The following is a 25,206-nucleotide window of genomic DNA, read 5'->3' as shown; positions in this document are numbered from 1 at the left end:
GCATAGATTGACATTGGACGGATGTATCTGAAACATTCAAATTTGACATTAAAGCAAAAACAGTTATAATGTAACGTTGGAAAATTCTTTATCACAGCACTCTATGTTTGCCTCCCAGGTTCAAATCTCAATGAAGGCCTTTCTTTGTGAAGTTAAAATGTTTGGAAGCACAGAACAGCATATTTTATCGGATAGTCGGATAGATAGATAGATAGATAGATAGATAGATAGATAGATAGATAGATAGATAGATAGATAGATAGATAGATAGATAGATAGATAGATAGATAGATAGATAGATAGATAGATAGATAGATAGATAGATAGATAGATAGATAGATAGATAGATAGATAGATAGATAGATAGATAGATAGATAGATAGATAGATAGATAGATAGATAGATAGATAGATAGATAGATAGATAGATAGATAGATAGATAGATAGATAGATAGATAGATAGATAGATAGATAGATAGATAGATAGATAGATAGATAGATAGATAGATAGATAGATAGATAATTTAGATTTAAGCTAACATGCTTAATGAATATATCTTTCAGGATTTCGTTGTTATGCAAAATTTCATCGGAAGCGACGTGTGACCAGGAGGAGGGGCCGCTGCGTTGTGCCAGAGTCAGTCAGCAGTGACCAAGGAGGCTTCATCACCATATGAAGAAGAGGGAAGGAAAAGATGGGGGATGAGCATGAAGAATAAACATGTGACTACTTTGACAAATACAACAGGACAGCCATGACACTTGTAAAGGAAAAAGTGCTTAAAGGTGATCTCTTGTTGTGTTTAATTTTTTTATTCAAATCAACTTGAAAATGTTAGCTGACTGGACACAAACATCTGGTTATTTGTTTTGAAGTAGCAGGAAACTAAACTGAAAAATCCTTTGTTAATATTTGATTATGGGTTAATCTGTGCACCATGTCCCAGCAAGTCAACATCTTTAAGCACCTTGTTTTAATATAAAAAATACTAAAATAAATGTTTCTACAACAACACTTTACAAAATGTACCCCGTCCACTGGTTCTTTGAAAATTTGTTGTGGTTTGAATCTGATTTATTTTAAAAGATTCCCTCTTCTTCACCAAGTTGAATTCGTATTTGTCAGTCATTAGGTGTTGATTACCTTTGGTGTTGTCTTTGTCATGCAAAATTTGAGTATTTTTAATTTTAGCTTCCTTCAAGAAAAATCCTTTAATGAATCTGGTTGTTTCCAAATGACTTATCTCTTAAAACACCTTTATTGTACTGGTTTAATTTCTTTGGAGTTCAACATCAGCAAACTGTAATACTTTAAACCCAGTAAGCAATCACTCACAGAAATGTTTAAAGGAAAACTGGGATGTTTTTGATCTTTTACCTCTTAGTCACTATGTTAAGCAGGTTCACCAATTTATCTATAAAAACTATTTTAATTGATCTGATGTATGAATGTAGAACTTCTAAATGTCAAGGAGATTTTTAAAATGATGCCACAACTCAAAGGTTCCTAACCTTTACTGATACTTTAGTAAACACTGATACCTATTTACTTTTCAATTTAATGTTGTACATGTCCTAATATTTGTTTTGTATTTATTCTGTATTTGGATATGTTTGTCATATGTCTATCATTTGTGTTTTTCTCTTTTCATGATTAAACACTTACTGAGAAACTACGTGTAGTGTACCTTTCCCTATGTAGTAACAATGAATTTTAAAAAATGGCTCCCAAACATGATTTCTTCTGTATCAGCTTCATATACTAATGGGAAAAAAAAGAAATGTGCAAGGATAACATAGCAAGTAAGGAATATGACTTTTTAACCATTGTTGTACATCTGCAATGGTTTTAGCTGAATAATATATCGTTAGTTGTTAAAGACATTTCAGTTTAAAACTAAACAAAAAGGTCTCCAATGATCCAATTGCTTTCTAATCATGTTTTCCACCACGCACTCAGCACAAAATTCTGAAAGGTAATTCTACATTTAAGTTTATTTTACAACATGAATAATGTGGTTAACGATTAAAATCATGAGTCATGAGCTGTCACAGGGATTCAGAGATGACCTGGGCCTCAGGGTCACAATGGATGGTGCCGGGACCATCTGCCCTGCTTGCTGCACACAAAGGATCAACTCTGTTAAGATAAACAGGACAAAGGCAACAGGATTAGGACTGATTTAGAATACAGAAAAAGGTCAACAGAAGTGCACATTACATTAGCATTATAGGGGTTAGCTGCTGATGCCCAGATAATTTATGTTGAGGTTCAGTGTTGATTGTTTCTGACAATTAACAGTTAAAATGGAAGATGTTACAATTTGCAATGTGACATGGTTACTTTTTTTTCAAAAATGAGAGTATCACAGCTACATTTGTTGATAGGTTGTGCAGTTTTAGAAAATATTGTTCCTTATATATTTATTTTATGTATTTATAATATAAAAAAGTTAGACACTGTATGATTAGCTGTACAAAAAGAAGAATTGGTTTCATCCTAACTTCTTACAGTTAAACTGTTTCTGTTTGGCAGTGCGGACTTTTGTTTTTAAGGGGGGGGGGGGGGGGGGGGGGTTGCGGTAGTCCCAGTCCTGTGCTCTGGGGACTTTGGATGTCTGTGGCTCGGATCTCCTCCATATCTGTCCCGGGTCCAGGGGGGTTGGTCTGTGGCTCCTCACACTTACTATTGCAAATTTTCATAGAGAAACCTTGAATACACAAGCGCGCTCACACTCAGACCCACAGATACACAAATGTTCTATACTGAGCCGCATTTACAACTAAATACATCTTACATTCCTAAGTACCGTGCCCTTTTCGGTGCTGGTAATATGAATGTTTCAGCAGGTGTAGAAGCAAGCAGGGTGTTGTATTCTTTTCATCCTTCTTTTTATTTTTGGCTGGACAGTTAAATTTTGGTTCAAATATTTTTTCGTCTAGCACGGTCATCATCATCTTTTATGTAGTTCTTGTTTTTGATCATTACAGTTCCTCACAAAATTAGTCATAGTCCTTAACATATTCAAATTATATAACAGCAATCACAAATGTCAATGTATTTCATTTGGATTTTATGTGATAGACCATATCATAGTAGTGCATAGTTGTGAAATGGAAGGGAAATTATACCTGATTTTCAGTTGTTTTTTTTTTTACAAATATAAATTTAAAAAGTGTGGCATGCTTATGTATTCAGGTTTGTCAGAGAACATTAGCGAACAAACAGTATGAAGAGCAAAGAACACACCAGAAAGGTCAGTTGTGGAGAAATTCAAATCAGGGTTAGGTTATAAAGCAAATTTCCCAGGGTTTGAATATCTCACATAACACTGATCAATTAATCGTTCACAAATGGATGAAACTGGTTTCTAGGAGTTCCTTCCTTCACCTCTGGAATATTGCCAAAATTATAAATATCCAGGGGTGACACTAAAAAACTAGTTCATGCATTTGTTACTTCAAGGCTGGACGTTTGTAATTCTTTACTATCAGAATGTCCACGAAATGTAGTTAAAAGCCTTCAGCTGATCCAAAAAGCTGCAGCAAGAGTTCTGATGAAAATTAAAAAGAAAGATCATATTTTGTCTATTTTAGCTTACCTTCATTGGCTCCCTGTTAAATTTAGAATAGATTTTAAATTCTCCTCCTCACATATAAAGCCCTTAATGATCTAGCTCCATCATACATCAGAGATCTGATTGTTCCATAAATCCCTAACAGGGAACTTCGTTCTCAGACTGCGAGTTTACTGGTGGTTTTTAGTCTCCAGAAGTAGAATGGGAGGCAGAACCTTTAGTTATCAGGCTCCTTTCCTGTGGAACCAGCTCCCATTTTTAGTCTGAGGCAGACACCCTGTCTACTTTTAAGGCTAGGCTTAAAACTTTCCTTTTTGATGAAGCTTATAGTTAGAGTGGCTTAGTTTATCCTGAGCTATCTATGTAGTTATGCTGCTATAGGCTTAGACTGCTGGAGGACATAATGACCACTTTCCCTCACTCTGGTACATTCTCATACCACACTCCAATTTTGACTTATTTGCTGTTTTTACAGCTTTTAACTTTATGTCATTTCTCTGTTTTTTTCTCTTCCTAGAAGCTCCACCTTGCCTGGCTCTGTGTTTGGCTGTGGCACCTTCCAGGAGGGGGACATTTGCTGAGCTGGATGGCCACTCACACTGAACCCGGTTCTGCTGGATGTTTCTTCCTCTTAAAGAGAAGTTTTCCTGTCGCTACATGCATGCTCGGTGTGAGGGATTGCTGCAAAGTCAATGTATTCGACTGCCCACTGTCACTAAATGCTCATCCAGGAGGAGTGAATGCTGCAAGTAACTGACTCGATGCAACCTGGTGGGTTTCCTGAGATAGAAAAACATTTTAACTATTTTGAATAATAAACTGAATTTGACTGCTATGTTTTATAGTTAGGATTAATTGGAATGTATGTACCTGACTTGAAATCTGCATGTACAACTGCATGAATTGCTGCTGTATAAATAGTAAGCGGTATAGAAGATGAACGAATTGGGGCAATCAGATAAGCATCCAAGAAGCTTAACATAACTCTAGAGGAGTTGCAGAGATACACAGCTCAGGGGGAAGAATCTGTTGACAGGATACCTATTTGTTGTGCCCTTTTAAAACGTCCCTATATGAAAGCTTGGCAAGAAAAAAAAGCTATTACTTAAATGTAGTCATCAGAAATCCAGTTTAAAGTTTGTAGGGGACACAGCAAACATGTGGAAGAAGGCAGTCTGATTCCAAAATTAAACCTATTGATCTACAGGCAAAACAGTATTTGTGAAGGAAACCCTAAACACCACATCACCCCCTACCTTTGGACCCCCTGCCTGCACTTAGTACCTCAGGAAGATGTAAATAGCATCTTTCAGCACCTGAAAACAAAGAAGGCCACAGGACCTGATAATGTCTACCCATCATGCAAGAGAACCTGCACCGACCAACTGGCACCCATCTTCACTGAGATCCTCTACAAGTCACTGGAGCTGTGTGAGGTTCCCTCCTGCTTCAAATGCTCCACCATCATCCCGGTATCCATGAATCCCACCAACACAGGATTAAATGACTATAGGCCTGTCGCCCTGACTACTGTGGTCATGAAATCCTTTGATCGACTGGTGTTGAAGAACCTGAAGGACATCACAGGTCCTTTGCTGGACCCCCTGCTGTTTACCTACCGGGCAAACAGGTTGGCAGATGATGCAGTCAACTTGGGACTACACTTCATCCTGCAACACCTCAATCACCCAGGGATGTATCCCAGGATCCTGTTTGTGGACTTTGGCTTGGCCTTCAACACCATCAACTCAGACATCCTCCACAAGAGGCTCACCCAGCTGAAAGCCCCAGCCTCTAACCTGTCACTAGGATCACCGGCTTCCTGAAGGAGCGGCAGCAGCAGGTGAGGCTGGGGAGCATTTTCTCCCGCACAAAAACAATCAGCACCAGCGCCCCCCAGGGGTGTGTTCTCTCCCCACTCCTCTTCTCCTTGTACACAAATGACTGCATCTCAGCGGACCCATCTGTGTAACTCCTGAAGTTTTCAGATGACACCACTGTAATTGGATGGATCCAGGACAGGGATAAGTCTGCATACAGACAGGATTTGGATCAGCTGGTACACTGGTGTGGTCTTCAGCACAGACACAGAAGCTGGTCAGAGTGGGAGGATGGATGGAGCTCTCTACTGAGTAGTATCAGAATGGTTGTTACAGGCTGTAACTTGAGATTGAAGAGGAGGTTCTGTGTCCAGCAGTACAACAGTCCAAAACATTCAGCCAGAGCTGCAGTGGAAGGATTTAGACCAAAGCATATTCTAGGGCTACACAATTTTAGAAAATTGTGCAAGGGAAAAATTTTTGTAAATGTTGAAATGTCACTATTAGTTGCAATATATCCACTCTTTCTTCCTCTGGCTCCTATCTACTCTTGTATTACTCTCCGTGATCTTTAACATATTAGGCACTCCAATTTCTGTCAGATGGCAGCATCTACAGCAGTGAGACTGTATCAAACAAGTTAAATAGCACCACAGGGGACTGTACTCTCACCATTCCTTTTCACTCTGTACACCTCAGACTTCCAGTACAAGACAGACTCCTGTCATCTGCAGAAATACTCGGATGATTCTGCAGTCGTGGGGTGGATCAGAGATGAACAAGAAGCTGAGTACAGGAAGGTGGTGGACCGCTTTGTGGCATGGTGTGGAAACAATCATCTCCTTTTGAACGTGACTAAAACAAAAGAGATTATTGTAGATTTTAAGAGAAACAGGAATAAGTCAAAAACTATTTCCATCATGGGAGAAGAGGTGGAGGTGGTGGAGGAGTATAAATACCTCGGTGTTCACCTGGACAACAGACTAGAGTGGAGATGCAACTGTGAAGCCATCTACAAGAAGGGACAGAGCAGACTGTACTTCTTGAGGAAGCTTAGGTCCTTTGGTGTTTGCAGCAAGATGCTGCATATCTTCTATAAGTCGGTTGTGGAGAGTGTGATCTCTTCTGCCATCATCTGCTGGGGAAGCAGCATCAGAGCCAGGGACTTAAAAAAGCTCAACAAGCTGATAAAAAAGGCTGGCTCTGTTCTGGGGACTCTTCTGGAACCTCTGGAGATCATTGTGGAAAGACGGATTCTTCATAAAATGAAGAACATTATGGAGAACCCTGAGCATCCTCTTCATGAGACTGTCCTACAACAACAGAGTGTCTTCAGTCAGAGGCTTCTTCAGATCTGCTGTAAGACGGAGCGCTACAGGAGATCCTTCCTGCCCACAGCCATCAGCATCTACAACGGCTCTTTAAGGAAACCTTCATAATATGAGCTACAACAACATTTAATTTCCCTTTGGAATTAATAAAGTATTTTTGAATTGAATTGAAATGTGGCTTGTAAAGTGTGAACTCTTGACACTTGGAATATATACTAGCCAGCAATTATGGCATTCCAAAAAGTCATTTATAATATTAATACTGGGCACATCGATTTTGTGATGATGTATTTGTCACATGTTGTGCAGTTCCATCATTGTTTTGTTTTTAGAAGCATATCGACATGTTAGCCTTAAAAATGTTGAAAAACATGTATATTTTGCTTCCGTTTCCAAACCATGCACCATTTTGTGTTGGTCTATCACATAAAACTCCATTAAAATGCATAAAGTTAGGTTTACTTGTTTTTTGCATTCAGTGAACAAAATCCCATGGGTTCCAATTATTTCTGTGTTTTATTCAGAAAACTGTTTTGTTTAAGCCAGTGAAATAAATTTGTATCTAGTTTTATTTTGTAGATATCAGCCACTATGCATTCAGCTGAGTTACTTCCTGTGTTAGTTTCACACCAGGTTTCATTGCCTAACTAGCAAACCTGAATTACATCAGTCATTACAGTCCTTTGTTTAAACACCCCTCTAGCATTTTGCTTTTGTACATTTCATTTGCTTCAAGCCTGCATATCAACAACAAGATTACACCAGACTTTCTGAAAATCTTTAAACTATAACATGATTGTCACTGGGAAATTTCCAAGCAATTAATAATTTTTTTAAAACTGCCATTAAACCACCATCCAGTATTTTTATCAAAATTGTGAATGTTTGAAATGCTGTCATGTTGTGAGGTACTGCAGAAGCTGTCAAAAATGGTAACCAAAGGCAATGAAACATGCATGTTTCCATTTGGCATTTTAACTGGGAAAAAGACATGCTGGATTCCTGATCATTCATGGTGAACCTCTTCAAAAGAGAGAAGTGGAGCTCTGTCTGAAGCTGATTCTTTTAAGGTCTGTAGTGGAAGCAGGAGGACCAGGAGGAGGGGAGGGCATCACATGGGAAGCAGTCAGGCTGCAGTCACATGGCTTGTGTTTGCAAGTTCAGTTAAAGCGGAGGAGGGGTTTGCACAGAAGTTTGTGTAATAGGAACAACTGCGGCATTTTTCATGTGGCTTTTGAACAAGTTGAAACCCTGAAACGGGAAGCAGTGAAGTGTAACTTTTGACCAACAAAACAAAAGTATGGAAATGCCTGCAATAAACTTAAAGGTAAGGTTATGGATTATAATCAATGGCTTATCTTAATCATAGCTTGTGTTTGGGCAAGTTTAAACAAAGAACTAAAGTTACATTTCATGTCTCATGGTTCACACTGGAAATTCCTGTGTGGCAACTACCTTCCTCTGATTTAGACACTGATCGCAGGGAGCTAGGATTTTTGTTAAACTAGAAAATAATCAAGTTAGAGATAAATGAGATATGATGTAGATTTTAACAGTTGGCAGTTTTGACACTACCTTGCCTTTAGCATTGGTGCATATAACAAAGAAACATTATGATATTAATGCTTTCAGGATCAGAAATTTTTATCTCACAATGTGTTTTTTTCTTATTTTCTCTAAGATGATTAAACCTGTTGAAACAACCACAATATCTCTGAAACCATCTACATACAACTGATCACACGTTTCCCATTTAGTCCTGGATTTTCCTGCTATGTCATGTTATCTCATTGTTGAAATAAGGGTGTATGTATTTTTGCTTTTAATCCTCAATAAATGTGTTTTCTTACTTATTAAAGATTTTGAAGTAGTTAGAATACCTAAAGATAGTGAAATAATTTCATGATCTTCTCTGTTCTAGGCCATAGTGCTGGTACACTGGCTGCTCACTGTGTGGTGAGTGTGAGCTCTTTTTTTCTGTCGTACACCTGAGGAATTTCTCTTGTCTGAGCAGATATATACACACTCAGTGTCTTGTCTTAGGCTAACTCCTACACATACCACACTTTTCTTGTGCAAATAACCCATGGAGATAATCTTTTCTAAATTGTATTTTCTTTCAGGGGAAGCCTGGTTTTGCTTCCCCAGTCCTATGCATGGGGGAACTTCAGTGTTTTAGCAGTTGGAGTGTGGGCGATAGCACAGAGGGACTCCATTGATGCTGTTCTCATGGTGGGTCTTTAATTTTAATTTTTTTTTTAACGAGGTCTTACTGTCATGTGACTCATGGAGAGGTCTAACCCAGCTCTACATAGTTGCTCTAACCTGTCTGTAGAAGCTCAGGGAATATATTAACATCCCTTTTGAAAGTAAATACATTCCCTTCACTTTAAACATTTGTTCATTTGCAATGCCATGCAACAACTGGAGAAAATGTCATATTTTTTCTTTACAGTGTGCTTATTGGCCAAATGTTGGTTTAAGCTTTCTTTTTAGGTTGTTATGCCATTACTTTGGCTTCATAACTTGCTTCCTCATCACTCATGTTACTTGTTGCCTAATGACAAATCTGATGGTTTTGTTAAACATTGTTAGGTAATCAGAAGAAGAAAGAGATACTTTTTAGATTTTAACAAAGCTTTTAATAAATTTGTGAAGTAGTGAGGACATGATTAGAAGTTTTCTTTTGCCAAAATAAATTTTGTGGTCACTGGAGAGCTATTACAAATGCAACATTTATTTCGGGATCTTAGCTGCACTACTTTAAAAAAATGTTCTATTATTTTACCTAAGCTGTTCAATACGATATGGCTTTTTCTGTGAATGAACCAGAAGGAAATGTGACAACCTCATTGATCAAAGCCACATTCAACGTCTGTCGCTCAGAGCGTTGAGGTTTTTAAAATCCGGTCTGAGGAAAGATTATCATCTAGTTTCTTCATCTGGGAAAGTTTAGATTTTTTTTAAAATTTTGACTGAACTCATGAAACCTTTTTGCCAGTAGGAGGGAGCCACATTAGGGTTGTACATTGAGTGCATCAAAATCCCAAACCTCATTTTATGAAGAGAAATTCATGAGCAAGAATGTTTTTACCCAGGCCCTGCAAAGTCGAGGTTTAATATCCTGTGGGTAGAGATGCTACTTAAGGATTTTTTTTATTTAAAGTGAAGTTTGCAGTTAGAAAATCCTCAGAGCAATGGAAGACTCACATCTGGTCAAACAGATCCCTTGTTTTAGCTGATTTTATTTACAATCAACCCCAAAGGTAATTATACTACAACTAAGACTATAAGAAGAATCAACTGGAACTAGTAATTGTAGTGTAATCAAGAATTGAACATAATTGTTTATAAAACCTGCAATTGAACTCTTGTTACTCATATCAACTGGACTTCTGCTCATGTGGTTCCACACTCCTGACTCTTGGCTTGATGAGAAAATGAAACCACAAACAGCTGTTGTTTCATCCAGAAGGTGACTTTGAGACTGGCAGGCTTTGAGTTGGATGTTTGGGATTATAGACCCGAAGGGCAGCGTCTGACAATTTGCAGCATCAGACTGATCAACATATTTCTCAGATCAGAAAGACTTTGGAAGATCATGCTGTGCTTCTGCTCTGTGCAAACCCATAAACCTGTCCTTAAACAGCTGTGTTTGCTTTGTATCATATCAACACACTCATTCCTGTATTATCTCTCATAGTCGTTAAAAGGTTTGTGACTACCTCCTGAGGTGGAACAGTGGCGTAAAATTGGGTTGACTTCATCACGCCTTTCCATGATGGTACTCTGCAGTTGATTGCCACTTATAAAGAATGTGTGTAGATCATGGAACAAAAGATTTATCTAAAAGGGGCTTTAAGGGGTGGTCCTTTAAGCCCCTGGCTACCTGTTAGCCTCCCACTGCTCTGAGGATTGATATAGTTTTCTGGAAACTCACTGCAATATGACATCGTTTGCAACAGATAAGTTAACTATTATTGATGATAACTTTACTGAAGAACTAAAAACTATTCCTCAAATGTAAAACCAAGCTCTTTTATATGCCTTTTCAGAAAGTAATAACTTCTGGCATACAAAGAAAACTTTGTGTTTTCAATCATTTAAAAACTTTTCAAAGAACATCCATTAACATGCATTGATCTTCTTTTTTTTTTTTTCTCCTGTTGCTATAGTTTCTTACAGGAATGGCTGTCACAATATTGACTGACATTATCCATTTTGGGATCATTTATCCGCTGACGAACATCGTGGCAGTAGGGCGCTTCGCCGCAGGCATGGCTATCCTTAACCTGCTGATTAAACCCCTTTCCTGCTTCTTTGTCTATCAAATGTACCGTGAACGAGGAGGAGATTACAACGTCAACTTTGGTAAGTGCCCAGGCACTCAATATGCTGACAAAATAAGCATGCAGATTTTTAAAAATTAGAAAACGTATGACACTAATACAATTTTTAAAATGTCTTAAAACATTGTTTGAAATTTGAAAGCACAAATCCACAAGTCTTATGTTTTGTTTGTTCTGCTCAACTGAAAGCAGCACAAACTGTAAAACCTTGCTCCAAACAACTGGCAGATGTTTCCACATCTTACAGATTAGTTGCATCCCATGACCTTTTTTCTTTGCAGTGAGTTATTCAAGCTGCAGTTTGACTGGGCCAAAAAACCCTTCCCCACGAGTTGCTCATAAATCTAAGTCCTTTAGACCATGGGATTATACTTTATGGACAAACATGACAAAGCCATTGCAGGGTGTGAAATTGACTATCTGTGTTATTAGAACATGAACAGAAATAGCTTAGTCCTGATACACAGAAAACTCAATGAAGGTAGCAAAATAGGAGATTTGTGTCATTATTGAGTGTTGAGTTAATGGGTTTCTCTTTGCTGACAAGGAAACAGATGAGTAACTGCGGGTGAGCTGGAAGACACATTTTTCTAATCTATTACTTAGAGCCATTGATTTGTGGGCTTAAACTCACTCAGCAAGGAGCTTTTCTATTTTAAAACATTGTAAGCCATCCTTGAAAATAGTTGTCTTTACACATGTCATCCCTAGTTGTATTTATTTAATGGTGAAAATATTCCATATTTTATGATCACGGTGCTTTGAGCTTGCCTTCATGAGAGCAGAATAGAAAAATAGTAATAAAAGAACAAACTAGGGGGTGGGGGATGTGGCGCTAATTGGTCTGCAATGTGACCCAAAACTTCAGTTGATGAAACATTTCTCTTTGCTCTGTAAAAGATAATTGAATATTGATGAATCTGGTCTCTTTATGGTTTTATTTTGCACAGCAGGAACACCCATTAGACTTTGTTGTGACTGATGAGAGCAGCTAATGTTCCTCTCAGACTGTGAGTAGTTTAATTGCTGTCTGATTGCATTGAAGGCTTTACACTACTGAGCGGGATAGAAACCAGACCATCAGGCTATAGGAAATGGATTGCTGAATTGGGCATTTTCTGAATTTTGATTGCACATCAAGTCCAACATTTTATTTCCTAATAAATTCAAAGAAGTCTGAAATGTCACTAGTTTGTTCTCAAACTGATAGTTCAATAGAAGTGTCCAATTACTGCTTTGCTGCTCTAACTAAATACATAAGAACTGTGTAAGCAAGGGTAGAGATAGTTTATGATGAAGGTATAAAGCAGCTTTTTCTCGTCCGTGCTGAAGTGTACTGCAGCAAAATGATAAATGGGTCACTAGAGTATAAAACTTCTATTTAGAGGAAGTAAGCTCATTGTTTACAGTCAGAAAGGGCTGCAATAATAAATTAAAGTGTGTGTGTGTATGTATGCATGTATATATATGCATGTATGTATGTGTGTGTATGTGTATGTATGTATATATATGTAGATATATATATGTGTATATGTATATATATGTATATATATAAATAATTGTGTATATATATTTATTTATTAGTTTTTGGTTTGTGAATTCTGGATCAAAAACATAGATGTTAATTAGGAAGGTTACTCAAAGTTAATTTAAGTGCAATTAGGGGGAGAAGGGGTATGAAAAATAAGTTTTACTTCTTCATACCCCTTTTCAGACAATTTATATTAATTAATAATCAATGTCAGATCTCAGGTTAAATATACTGACAAGTTTGCTTGTTGGAAAATGTTTATTTTACTGGTTTCTATTTGTGTTTAAGTTAATTTAATTTATTTGGAACTGGAAATTTAATTTAATTTAATATTTACCAAACACTTCTTTGTATGGTATTTGGATATTTGGTTGTTTGTTATAAGCATTTCTGAAATTGATTTATTTATTTACTGTTGTTTGTCATTGTCCGAAATCATTGTCTGAAATAAATAAATAAATCATCAAATCATCAAAAATAAATCATCAAAGTGCTTTAAATGATTTTAAAAAGTCATTGTACCAAAAATGATATTGTTAAACTTAAGATAGTGATAAGTTTTGAAATTCTACACATGTTGATGACACTGTTTATAGGTCTCCCGCAACTGTTTTAAACAGGGTTATGTCTGGACTGTACGTAGTTCAAATTAGCACCCAGATAGCTTACTGAGGAGCTGTGTCTTAATTTGCGTTTGGACTGTCCTGCTGTGAAAAGTCCTCCCTTTGAAATATGTTATCTATAAATGTCAGCACTGCCAGGCACTATTGCCTGTACAGCAAGAAGGTCCTGGAATCAAATCACAGCTGGGGTCTTTCTCTGAAGCGCTTACATGTTCTCCCTGTGCATCTCTCCAGGTCCTGCTGTTTTCTCCTAAAAATATACATGCAAACTGGTTGCCTTTAGGAATTAGTCTGTCCATATGTTTGTCTTTCTTGTATACCTCTGTGTAAAGAAGATAGAGGATGTTTGATTTCTTCACTTACTCAAGTCAGACAGATTTGAACATACCCACGGATATTGTAATGTATGCCAATATGTTGGGTTTCTATGACCATCTTGTTCTGGGGGTCGGTGATGGACAATAGGACCAACTGTAACCCCCATGGTTAACTCATCCTGTGTGCAGTAAAGGAATTAAAATCTGAGTTTAACTAATTTATCAACTGCTTGCTGGTTTATTCAATTTCCTTCTCCAGAAAAACATCCTGTGATGTTAAATTGTTTTTGAGAAGCTCATGACCCCAACTTTTAGAGAATCCTAAGACTTGTTTGCTATGAAAGTGTATTTAGTGTTTCATTTTGGCTCTTCTCTGAGACTCATAAAAAAGGATCTCAAAAATAAATCATAAATAAATGGTGGTGTTATTATCTCACATGCAGTGACATGGCGCCAAATACAAATGCAAAGATTTAAAATGCATCCAATTAACAAGCTGGAGGAGACACTATCCTTGATTGAATTTCAGGACAGATTTTGACTTCAGGTCAATTTATTTTTAATCAACTCAAAAACAGAGATGCTTTGTTGTGTGCATCAAATTCTGAGGAGAATATACAGGTCCTTCTCAAAATATTAGCATATTGTGATAAAGTTCATTATTTTCCATAATGTCATGATGAAAATTTAACATTCATATATTTTCGATTCATTGCACACTAACTGAAATATTTCAGGTCTTTTATTGTCTTAATACGGATGATTTTGGCATACAGCTCATGAAAACCCAAAATTCCTATCTCACAAAATTAGCATATCATTAAAAGGGTCTCTAAACGAGCTATGAACCTAATCATCTGAATCAACGAGTTAACTCTAAACACCTGCAAAAGATTCCTGAGGCCTTTAAAACTCCCAGCCTGGTTCATCACTCAAAACCCCAATCATGGGTAAGACTGCCGACCTGACTGCTGTCCAGAAGGCCACTATTGACACCCTCAAGCAAGAGGGTAAGACAGAAAGAAATTTCTGAATGAATAAGCTGTTCCCAGAGTGCTGTATCAAGGCACCTCAGTGGGAAGTCTGTGGGAAGGAAAAAGTGTGGCAGAAAACGCTGCACAACGAGAAGAGGTGACCGGACCCTGAGGAAGATTGTGGAGAAGGGCCGATTCCAGACCTTGGGGGACCTGCGGAAGCAGTGGACTGAGTCTGGAGTAGAAACATCCAGAGCCACCGTGCACAGGCGTGTGCAGGAAATGGGCTACAGGTGCCGCATTCCCCAGGTCAAGCTACTTTTGAACCAGAAACAGCGGCAGAAGCACCTGACCTGGGCTACAGAGAAGCAGCACTGGACTGTTGCTCAGTGGTCCAAAGTACTTTTTTCGGATGAAAGCAAATTCTGCATGTCATTCGGAAATCAAGGTGCCAGAGTCTAGAGGAAGACTGGGGAGAAGGAAATGCCAAAATGACAGAAGTCCAGTGTCAAGAACCCACAGTCAGTGATGGTCTGGGGTGCCGTGTCAGCTGCTGGTGTTGGTCCACTGTGTTTTATCAAGGGCAGGGTCAATGCAGCTAGCTATCAGGAGATTTTGGAGCACTTCATGCTTCCATCTGCTGAAAAGCTTTATGGAAATGAAGATTTCATTTTTCAGCACGACCTGGCACCTGCTCACAGTGCCAAAACCACTGGTAAATGGTTTACTGACCATGGTATCACTGTGCTCAATTGGCCTGCCAACTCTCCTGACCTGAACCCCATAGAGAATCTGTGGGATATTGTGAAGAGAACGTTGAGAGACTCAAGACCCAACACTCTGGATGAGCTAAAGGCCGCTATCGAAGCATCCTGGGCCTCCATAAGACCTCCATTGATTGCCTCCATGCCACGCCGCATTGAAGCAGTCATTTCTGCAAAAGGATTCCCGACCAAGTATTGAGTGCATAACTGTACATGATTATTTGAAGGATGACGTTTTTTGTATTAAAAACACTTTTCTTTTATTGGTCGGATGAAATATGCTAATTTTGTGAGATAGGAATTTTGGGTTTTCATGAGCTGTATGCCAAAATCATCCGTATTAAGACAATAAAAGACCTGAAATATTTCAGTTAGTGTGCAATGAATCTAAAATATATGAATGTTAAATTTTAATCATTACATTATGGAAAATAATGAACTTTATCACAATATGCTAATATTTTGAGAAGGACCTGTATTTGACATATTTTGTCATATTTATTATAAATGAGCTTAATCTCTCTTGTTGTCCTTGTCGTGCCTACTATCTTAACACATAGAAGCTTAGTACATGTTTGGATTTTTACTATTATTTCAGACCATCTACCACATCTACAATCAAGTACAGAAAATCATCAGACAAAAATGTTAACTTCTCTGTCAAATCATAGTTTTTTTTTCAACTTCTTTCCAGCATAAGGGACCAATATTAAGCATGAGATAATCAGTCAGTTCTTAAGTCTAAAAATGCAGACAGCTTAGTAAATTGAATTGTTTCAGGTGTATTTTGTAATTTATTGCATCTTGTGTTTGTCAAACTTGAATCTAGATGTTTCGTTCACTCGCATGTTTTTTGATACTCTGTTACACTGTTTTGTTATTTTTATTATGTTTTTACCAGTTATGTCTTCTCTTTTCTCCATCTTTTTACTGCTGATCTCTCTCAGACTTAGAGACCTCTGTGGACAGTCGATGCACTACAGACAGTGCAGACACTGCCTTTTTTGGCCGCCGCTACTGATTCCTGGCCTCTTCCTTTTCTACCATTTCTCTTTTCAAATCATCATATTTGTACCCTTTCACCCAAGAAGTAAGATTACTAATCAGGCAGGACGCAAGAGACTTTGTTCCTTCTAATTATTGTTTCTTTATATTCTTCCCCAACCATTTTGTGTGTCTCTTTGCAATTTATGTACCTTCTCTTTTGTCTCTTAACTGATCACACAGAAATACCTAAACCTGTTTAAAACAAACCTTTTTTTTCCAAGTTAAACATCCATTTGGAACCAGGAAACCACAAAAAAGAAGTCTATTTTTTTTTTTTTATCCATTTCATTTATTTTGGTTTATAGTATTGCTACTTGGACTTTGTATGTTTTTAACTATAGACTGATAGAGTGAGTTTGTCTGGTGTATTTCTGTGAGAGCAGTCTGTTAAATTTTCATCAGCAGGTCCTCATTACCATCCTATTCTTGCATACCTAGTATTTTGTATGCTGTATTTGTATGTTTATTGCATGTTCTTCATGAGTTTACATGTCCTGCATATTTTATCTAAATTTTTACTCTCTGGGCACCTCATTTGTCTGTGTATTCTGTTTCTTATGCTTTTAAAGTGGTGCTCGGTGATGTTGCACTTTCTAAAATAGGACTGAATTTAATTTAGCATTGGCCAAATTTATATTTAAGAATTTATTCACAAGATGTTACTCCAGCCTCATGTTTTTCTATTATATCCCTCTGAAATAAAATAACTTCTTAGTTGATTAGTATTGATATGTGCAGGTTTGTCACAGTCTTACTCATGTACGATTGTGCAGCGTTTTGAACTTCCACAAAAATGTAATTGGTATTCTGGCCATAGTGGAGCCAATGCATCACAGAAAATCATGTGCCTTTCCAGAAGTCATTGTAAAGCATGTTAAGATCTGACATAAAGAAACTGCCAAGCTGTTTCTGCTGAAAACTGAGTTGCTTTGACTGTTCAGAGACAGTATGCTGAAGGATAATACAAATTTCAGGCTACTGCTACTAAAGTGGTTGCCTCAAAATAACCACAGTGCATTTTATCAAACAGTTCTGAAAGTAGAAAGAATTTGAATATGGGATGAATCTGTGCTTGACTAACATTCCTACGACTGCTTGGTTTTTCAGTGAAATAGTCAAGAAAAACCTGTGCTTTCTCTTGGCAAAGACTGTTTCCAGCAAATCTGTATCCACCCAGAGCCAGCAAGCTGCGTCAAGCTAATAAATAATCTCAACAGTGTCATAAGTCTGCTTTACCTCAAACAAAAAAATATACAGTAAAATACAAGCAAAAGGCACTAAGACAGCCATAGTGCCAAGGCACGTTTAAAAATGATGCATTTTCATAATGTGAGTTGGTGTTGAATGCTTATGTTCTTCTGCAGGTTTCCCTTCTGTATCTCGAAACAGAGACACTTATCAGTCCATTGACCAGCAGGATGAGTCTTCAAGTCCAACAAATCCCTTCAATCAGGCTCAGGACAGCAAACCAGGCGTCCGCACTTACTGAGCAAAGCACATCATTAAATATGCAATCTGTTGTTCATTTCTTGTTTTTTTGTTTGTTTTGTTTTTTTAAATCAGCATTACAGTCCTAAAAGATTTATTTTAAAGGCCACTGCAGGGCCACTGCGCTAGTACAATAGAAATAATCTGTTTGGGTTTTATAGTGAAACTGTTATTTTTTATTTTTTGTTTTTTTATGTTAAGGCTTTGAAAGGTGGAAATGATTTCTACTGCTGTGGAACGGACAGATGATCACATCGAGGAAACAAACTATGGTTTGCTGTTATGTTTAGGTACAAGTAGCTGATTCTTTTAGCAGGATGGTGTTAGATCAAATGTGATGAAAATAGTTCTTTTTATAAATGTGGCACTTACAGACATCAAAACTGAAATGTTTCTCTCTGTTGCATAAAGATTTCTGTGTATACATTTTGTTTCTTTATATGGCACAACAGATCAAAAAAATGCCCATCCGTCAAACATGTTTATATTAATGGTCAGCTCTGGCTCAGGAGTCTTTTTTTTTTTTTTAAGTGTATGTTGCACAGGTACTACATGTAAAGTTAAATTCAAGACATGATAACCAATATTGACGTTCCTTTTTTTTTTCCCCTTATAGCTGAGTTATATGTTGGTGTCTTCACAGATAGGCACAATGTTTTTTGTGTATGTTTAGTAACCAAGAAAAGACAGTATTAGGGCTACTGTGAAATTGACCAAACAATATCGGTGTGATTAATTAATGGTTAATTTCCTTGTTCCTTTACTTATTCTCAACTTGCTGTCATGAGATGACGCTTCATTTTAGAATACCAATTAGTAGTGGACCACATACTTTGGAGTATCTCATTTAGGCTGAAATGTCAATTTGTGCACACCACAAATAATAAATTAGGTGTCTAGTTAGGTGTACTCAAGAAAAATATTTTATTTTAACTTATTCAAAATGTGTGTATGCACCCTGGATCATTGTACACAAATTGCGCAGCAGCTAAATGGAAAAAACACTGTTGCATCACTCTTTTTATAGTTTTAGTTCTCTTCTGTGTCATCAGTTCTCCTTTAGGAAATCCTGATGATCTGTGCCTCAAAATAGGGATGTTGTAACTATGCTGGTCATGTTCAGGCGTGTGAAACTGTCCTCTACTAAACTGGGTCATACCTTGCTTACATGCTTTATTTAAACATATCTCTATACAGAAAGCAGCAGCATCCAGGTGAATATACACTTAATCACATCAATCCAACATTATCCAAGCACACAATTATGCAGCTTAAGTATTATTTTTAAATGCTGGTATAGCAGTCACATTGCTGTGAAGAAAGGGTTTGCCCCCTCACAGATTTCTTCTGTTTCAGCTGTTTTGTCACCCCTAAATGTTTTAGATAGTGAAACAAAATTCAGGCAAGGATAACATAAGTAAATAGAATTTAAAGTTTTTAATGATGACCTCATTATGTGAAATAATGCATTGAATCCTGGACACTGACCCTAACCTAGACAGATGACTGCAGTGCTTTAAATACTGTTCTTGTTCTTGTTTTTATGACCTGGATGAATCATCAGTGTCCTCTTGGAGTAATTTGTTTTGACCTGTTGCTCCGGACAGGGTTCACCACTGTTTCCTGTTATCTTGATTGGTAGACAATTGCTTTCACTGTGGTTTGCTTCATAAAACCTTTAAAAAGACTTATTCCCCTTACCAAACTAATATGTCAGTGACTTTGCTTCTCATCTGTACTTGAATTCCTTTAGGTTGCATGAGTAATATGTTGCTATTTAAATATTTTGGCCTGCTTCAGTTTGTCAGACAGGTTCTATTTAAGTGATTTCTTGATTCTACAGGTCAGTCCCAGGTATAGTTGGTGGAATTAAACTCAGCTTCCAAAAAAGTATGGTTTTTCACAGTAATTTTTTCCTTAAATGTAAGTCATATACAAATTGCTCATCTGATATTAAATTCTCAAACATTTGTGTGACTAAGAAGCAAAAACATAAATCTGTAAGAAACTAGTATTTTTTAAAGCCCTATGCAAGATTGTTCAGCCTTAGTTTGCAGAGGATTCTGAACAAAATTTACCTGCTGGATTCTTTTCAACATTGTAAAAACTGTTAATTTATTGCACCATGATTTGGGGGTTTCTATAATTGCTCAGACTTTAAATATTCTTAGAATCAATCAAACTTTGTTAAAAATATATTTTGGCTTCTTTTTTCAGTTTTTGTTTATAAGGTAACACAAATAAAGACTTATGATGCATATTGTCTCAAATTAAGTCTAATGTATTCACCTATTGTCATTTACATCTCTGCAGCTTAATCCCATTTGGCATTTTATGACTGAAGCCAGTTCTGTCCTGGCTAATACTTTTTGCTCCTTGTCACATTTCTCTGTTTCCTCTCACCCTGCTCCTCCCACAAAGCTTTGTGTTGTTTGCCTTTTATTTATACTGCCAGACAACACATTTATCTGTGTGTTTTTGTTGTGGGAAATGCTTTTCACACTCTATTGTGTCTCCTATGAGAACCATAACACCTTCACTCTCAAGCAATTTTCTTTTCTGAGCCCTTCTGAAGCTCAGCTCACACGATTGGAATAGAAATAATGGAAACACTGAAGAGAATAATGAGAAGTACGGATTTATTGGTTGCAGAGAAAGTGAAAATTTGACAAATGATGCAATTTCTCATTCCTCACTCCTAAACAAAGTAAGAATTCATCGATGATTACAAGATTTATTGAACACACTGACTACAATATTACCCTAAAGATTTTGGTTCCTGATGGTCTGTGATATCTGGAGGTTTACTGATTTTAGCAAGCCTTTATGAGGAAGAGTCTTGTCACCTGTTTGTAAACTGCTCTGCCATTGGGGCCTCGAATGGAGGACAATATGTTGAGCACTAGTCCTCAACACCTCTACAAGTGCTAAACTTGCTCATTACTTTCTTTCTGTTTTACAACAACTAACTCACCAACATAGCAGTAAAGCTACAACAAATCCTAGGATGTCAGTCTGTCAAAAATTTGTGAGAGAAACAGAACAAGCTCTAGAGCACTGACACAGTGCAATATACAGAATATATTGATTTCAGTTGTTTAATTTAGAAAAGGGGAACTTGTGTAGGAGGTGGGTTCATCACACCCAGAGTAATATATTTCAGTTGTTTATTTTTGTTTAGATGAATATGGCTTAAAGCTGATGAAGAGCAAAAATTCAGAAAAAGGGAGCCATGAAAGGATTTTTAATACAGAAATATCAGCCTAATTATGTCTATCAAGCAGTATATGTTAGCCTATTTAACACTTGGTTAGGATTCCCTTTGCATGAATTACTGTGTCCGTGCAAATCAGGCTGTGGCACTGCTGAGGTATTACCAAAGCTGCTTGAATAACAACCTTCAGCTCATTGTTAACTCTAAACTCTCTCATCTTCCACTCGACAGATAAATACTCTTCATGGTGTTTACAGCAGTTGAGTTTGCATGTCAGTCAGGCACAGTGATACCATGGTCTTTTAAGCAGATATTGGTACTTTCAGCAGTATGGGCAGGTAGCAAGTTCTGCTTGAAAATGAAATTGACATCTGTTCAAATGATCTTTGAGACTTATCCTCCTTGTGGTGGTGGTCAGTGAATGTGCTTTGGAGAACTATAAAATCAACAGTCTTGCTTATGATTGTGTAGGCCATTACATGACCATAGCATAACATCTCTCTATTAAAAATCTTATCATTGGTCTTGTGAAATATTTAAATTTGTTGAGAAACTGAAGTTTGTTTTTTCAAAAGATTTTCAAATCAAAGATTTTCATAACCAGCAATTAACATATATCACTGTGTAATGAATGTACAAATATGCGAGTTCCACTTTTTGAGTTCAGTTAATGAAAAAAGTAATTTATAATATTGAAATTTGTTGTAATTTAACTAATATCCGCAACACATCCACAATATCCTACAAGCATCAATACATAGGACATTGGATTCTTTTACATTATGTTTGTTCTAATGCTACCAAAAGCAGGGTAACACAATTACCTGTAAAGCAATTTGTAATGATTATTATCTTTATCTTTTGAAGAACTTACAATGCAGAGTGCAGGTATAGCATCTGTCTTTTCTATTGTGTAATTAATAGGTAACCAATGTTAATGACTCATTTGTGCAAAGATCGATGCTGTGGCTCTGAAGCACAACTGAAGAAAGAAGATGGGGGTTGAAGGTGGACCGGGGCAGTGAGGGAATGGGGGAAGGAAGGCCGAGGCAGCAGCTCAACAAGCTGTTGATTAATAAAGATCTGCTGGGCTACCTCTCCCGAGCCTTGCATGCACGTGTGCAGCTTTGACACATCATCAGGCTCACACCTGTGATTTCTCCGAGTCAAGGACACATTCACTTGGTGCAGTAAAAGAAACTCAATTTGTCAGCTTTGTTATTGCATTAGTGATGATGATCCCCACAGAGGACTGCGAGAATGAATGCATTGACTTCAGGTGTGCACGTTCTACACTATGGAACATATACATTTGCAAACATCTCTCTAAATGTAATTTTTGTTCATCCCCAAAAAATAATTTTACTCAATTAGTGTTCTGACAGGAAATCCATATCATATATACCACATTATTTGGCTGTGACACTTGCAATAAATAATTGTTCAAACAACATAAATACACTGTTTTCTCGAAGTAGCTGTCATGTTCATTCACTTTATCTTCTTCAAAGTGATTCAAACAACAATCAGGGTCTCAGTCTTAATTCACAATTTATGGTCTCCATTGTCCCATCACCAGTCTTCTCTGTTGTCATTTTGATTTATAAAAGCACATCTTGGTAAAAAAGTAAAGCAGGCTTTGAGATGAGACTCCCAAGATGTTTCTGCATATTTAAACATCATGAATAACTCATAAATCCATATATAAAGAATGTTTTTTTTTTATGATTTAAAAATGTAACCCGGAAAGGATGTGATATTGAGAGCAGCTCCAGGGTTTAAACAACATGGTTGTCTTATTTCAGCTTAAAATGTTTGTAAATGACTTCAGGTGCACAAAAAGAAGAATGTTGGGGCACACCCTCACACCCTCCCTGGGTTGTACAGTTTACTACCAGAAGTAGTCACATTTAGAAACTCACAGAGACTTAAAAAAAGAGTTCACATGTGAAATTGATTCAGGGATGGCATTTTTATGCCTCAAGCAACTTGATTTCCCAAAGAGGGCACTCTCAACCCTTGACCTTTTTCACACCAAAGCCTCGTATATCTGCTATCAACAATAATGGCATCAAAATTGATTCCAACTGACCCTCCGGTCCTCAATTTCCAGGGGAGAGGGAGGTCAACAATTCTCCACCATTTGGAGAGAACAGATTGGTTTCATTTGTTGGCAAACAAAAAGAAGAAAAGTAAAAGTAAAAAACAAACAGACCCATTCTCTCTCAAAGGTTTTTTGAGTTGATGCGATCTTCTAATCCAATTCATTCAATATCAATACAGAATCTGCCTTGTATGACTTGAATTTAAAGACCCAGTGTCATGTCAGATTAAATTATTTGTGCTAAATTCTACTGGCAAGTGCATAACATACAATATTTTTATTTCTGGCAAACAAAAGTTAGCTTTGAATACTTGTCACAGAAAATAAACTGAACAACCCTGAATAATATTAAGTATTGGAGTTATCAAGGTTCCAATTTATACGTTTCAATAGCTTACTTAATTTGGCAACGGAAAAAGACAAAATATCCAGCAAGTGACAGCTGTTTGGATAAAAATGTATTTCTATTGTCAGATTTCAGCAGAGAATGGCCAGACTAGTTGGACATGATTTTGCACCCAAAAAAGAGCTTTTATCCAATAGGATGTTCCATGTTCCCCTGCAGGAAATCAAGCTTCTGCTGAGAATGCAAGCCAGAGTTTTATATTATGTAGTTAAGAAATTGGAAGTCTTCTATCAATTTGATCATTGATATAAATAGATTTTTAAAGTTGTCATCCTGTTTGTCCTTTAAGCTGATGCCATTGAACTGATTGTCTATTTTAAAGACCTATAAGTTACTAAACATAGGTTCAGTAAATATGATGCAGAACCCAGAACAATCCTTTGTGGAATTTATCTTATTCTTTTATAAGATATAAATGATTCATTGAACTGACAAAAATATAAAGAGATCTAAAGATACATCTATCTCCAGCCAAACATTCATAAGGGTAATTAGAATTCTGTATTCAGCATATTTATACTGCCATTATCATTATATAACAGTTGCAGTTTTATCTTTAATTTGCTGTATTTGCGTTAATTGTATTCATTTTAGAGCTTTACTTTGATGCCTTCAGTGACCCATTTATTGCATGCAGCTCATGAAACTTTCATTTCTTTCTCATATTCTTATTATTCTCTTCTACTTTAGTTTTTCTTCTTCTCACCATGATGGTTAGGAAGTGTCTCTACCACTACCTGTTTTTCAAAAAGAATGGGGCAGTTTTTGTCCAGCCGTTACAGAAATGAGAACCATGTGCTGTGAATGCCTTTCAAAATAAATCTGAGAAGTGAAAAAGCCTTCATGGTTTTTGTTTCCACCCCTGCACACAGTGGGTGAGGAAGCAGAGACTTAGGAAACGGGAGAATAATGAACCGCCAACATGAGGCTAGTAGTTCGATGAGTGCCTATGATGAATGACCATGGGGAGGGAGTAAAGGACCAGAGCACAAGCGCAGCCATTTGTTACTCCGCTGTCACAAATGTATTTTTAATGAATCTGTACCTCTGACTCCCCTGCAGAGAACTGCTGTTCCTTAAGGCCAGTGTGACCCCAATATTTCCTGGGAAGTGAACAAACCTACTTTTACACTAGCTGCACAATGTAAATAACCTTCTCCTTCTGTTTGATGAGGCCATCAGTCTACCTCCTCATTATTATCCATACCTGTGCCGAGAATTGAGGGTCACTCTAGTTTCTGTGCTGCTGGCAGTTAGGGAGAAGTTTCACCTTGAATTATTGTTCTGTGCTAAGTTCTGCTCATTGCTGTGCTAAGAGAGCTAGTTTAAAGAATCTAAAATATAAAAGATGCTTGAAAGGGTTTGAAATGTGAAAAACAATTGAAGTAATTAAAATATATGTTGAATAGGGAAATAATAGGAAGAAAAGAGTAAATTTGATTTTCCTGTCACTGTGTTTAGCAGATTTGAAAACTATAAAGAATCTGACTGAAAGGAATTTAATTAAACAAAGAACTTATCAAAGGTGTGCTTGAAATGTTGGCTCATTAACTTTCATCCGTGTGTTCGCTATACAAGAGACAAAGTTGGGATACTGGTAGCAAGATACCTTTGCATTTTGAACACGTAAGCACACTTGTTCTTTGAGCTTCTTCATAAT

At 37.1% G+C, this 25,206-nt stretch overlaps 2 protein-coding genes across 3 annotated transcripts in view; both read left to right on the top strand.

The window, feature by feature from the left end:
* The window catches only part of draxina (dorsal inhibitory axon guidance protein a), a 30,146-nt gene extending 28,470 nt beyond the window's left edge, over positions 1–1,676 (top strand). For both annotated transcript variants that reach the window (XM_047346658.1, XM_047346657.1), the window contains exon 7: positions 565–1,676. In XM_047346658.1, coding sequence (XP_047202614.1) covers positions 565–677 — 113 coding nt within the window. In that variant the 3' untranslated portion in view covers positions 678–1,676. The remainder of the gene's footprint in view (positions 1–564) is intronic.
* A 6,051-nt stretch (positions 1,677–7,727) lies between these two features.
* Positions 7,728–20,080, top strand: LOC124857473 (angiotensin II receptor-associated protein). The gene is made up of 5 exons (XM_047348741.1): positions 7,728–8,056; positions 8,651–8,685; positions 8,853–8,961; positions 10,905–11,100; positions 17,699–20,080. Exons 1-5 carry the CDS (start codon positions 8,030–8,032, stop codon positions 17,821–17,823), a joined length of 492 nt encoding a protein of 163 aa, XP_047204697.1. The 5' UTR covers positions 7,728–8,029; the 3' UTR covers positions 17,824–20,080.
* Positions 20,081–25,206: the final 5,126 nt, after the last annotated feature.

The sequence above is a fragment of the Girardinichthys multiradiatus genome, chromosome 20 (assembly GCF_021462225.1).
Source record: "Girardinichthys multiradiatus isolate DD_20200921_A chromosome 20, DD_fGirMul_XY1, whole genome shotgun sequence".
NCBI lineage: Eukaryota > Metazoa > Chordata > Actinopteri > Cyprinodontiformes > Goodeidae > Girardinichthys > Girardinichthys multiradiatus.
Note: the sequence above shows the minus strand (reverse complement) of the source record. Positions and strands in the feature narration are given on the sequence as shown.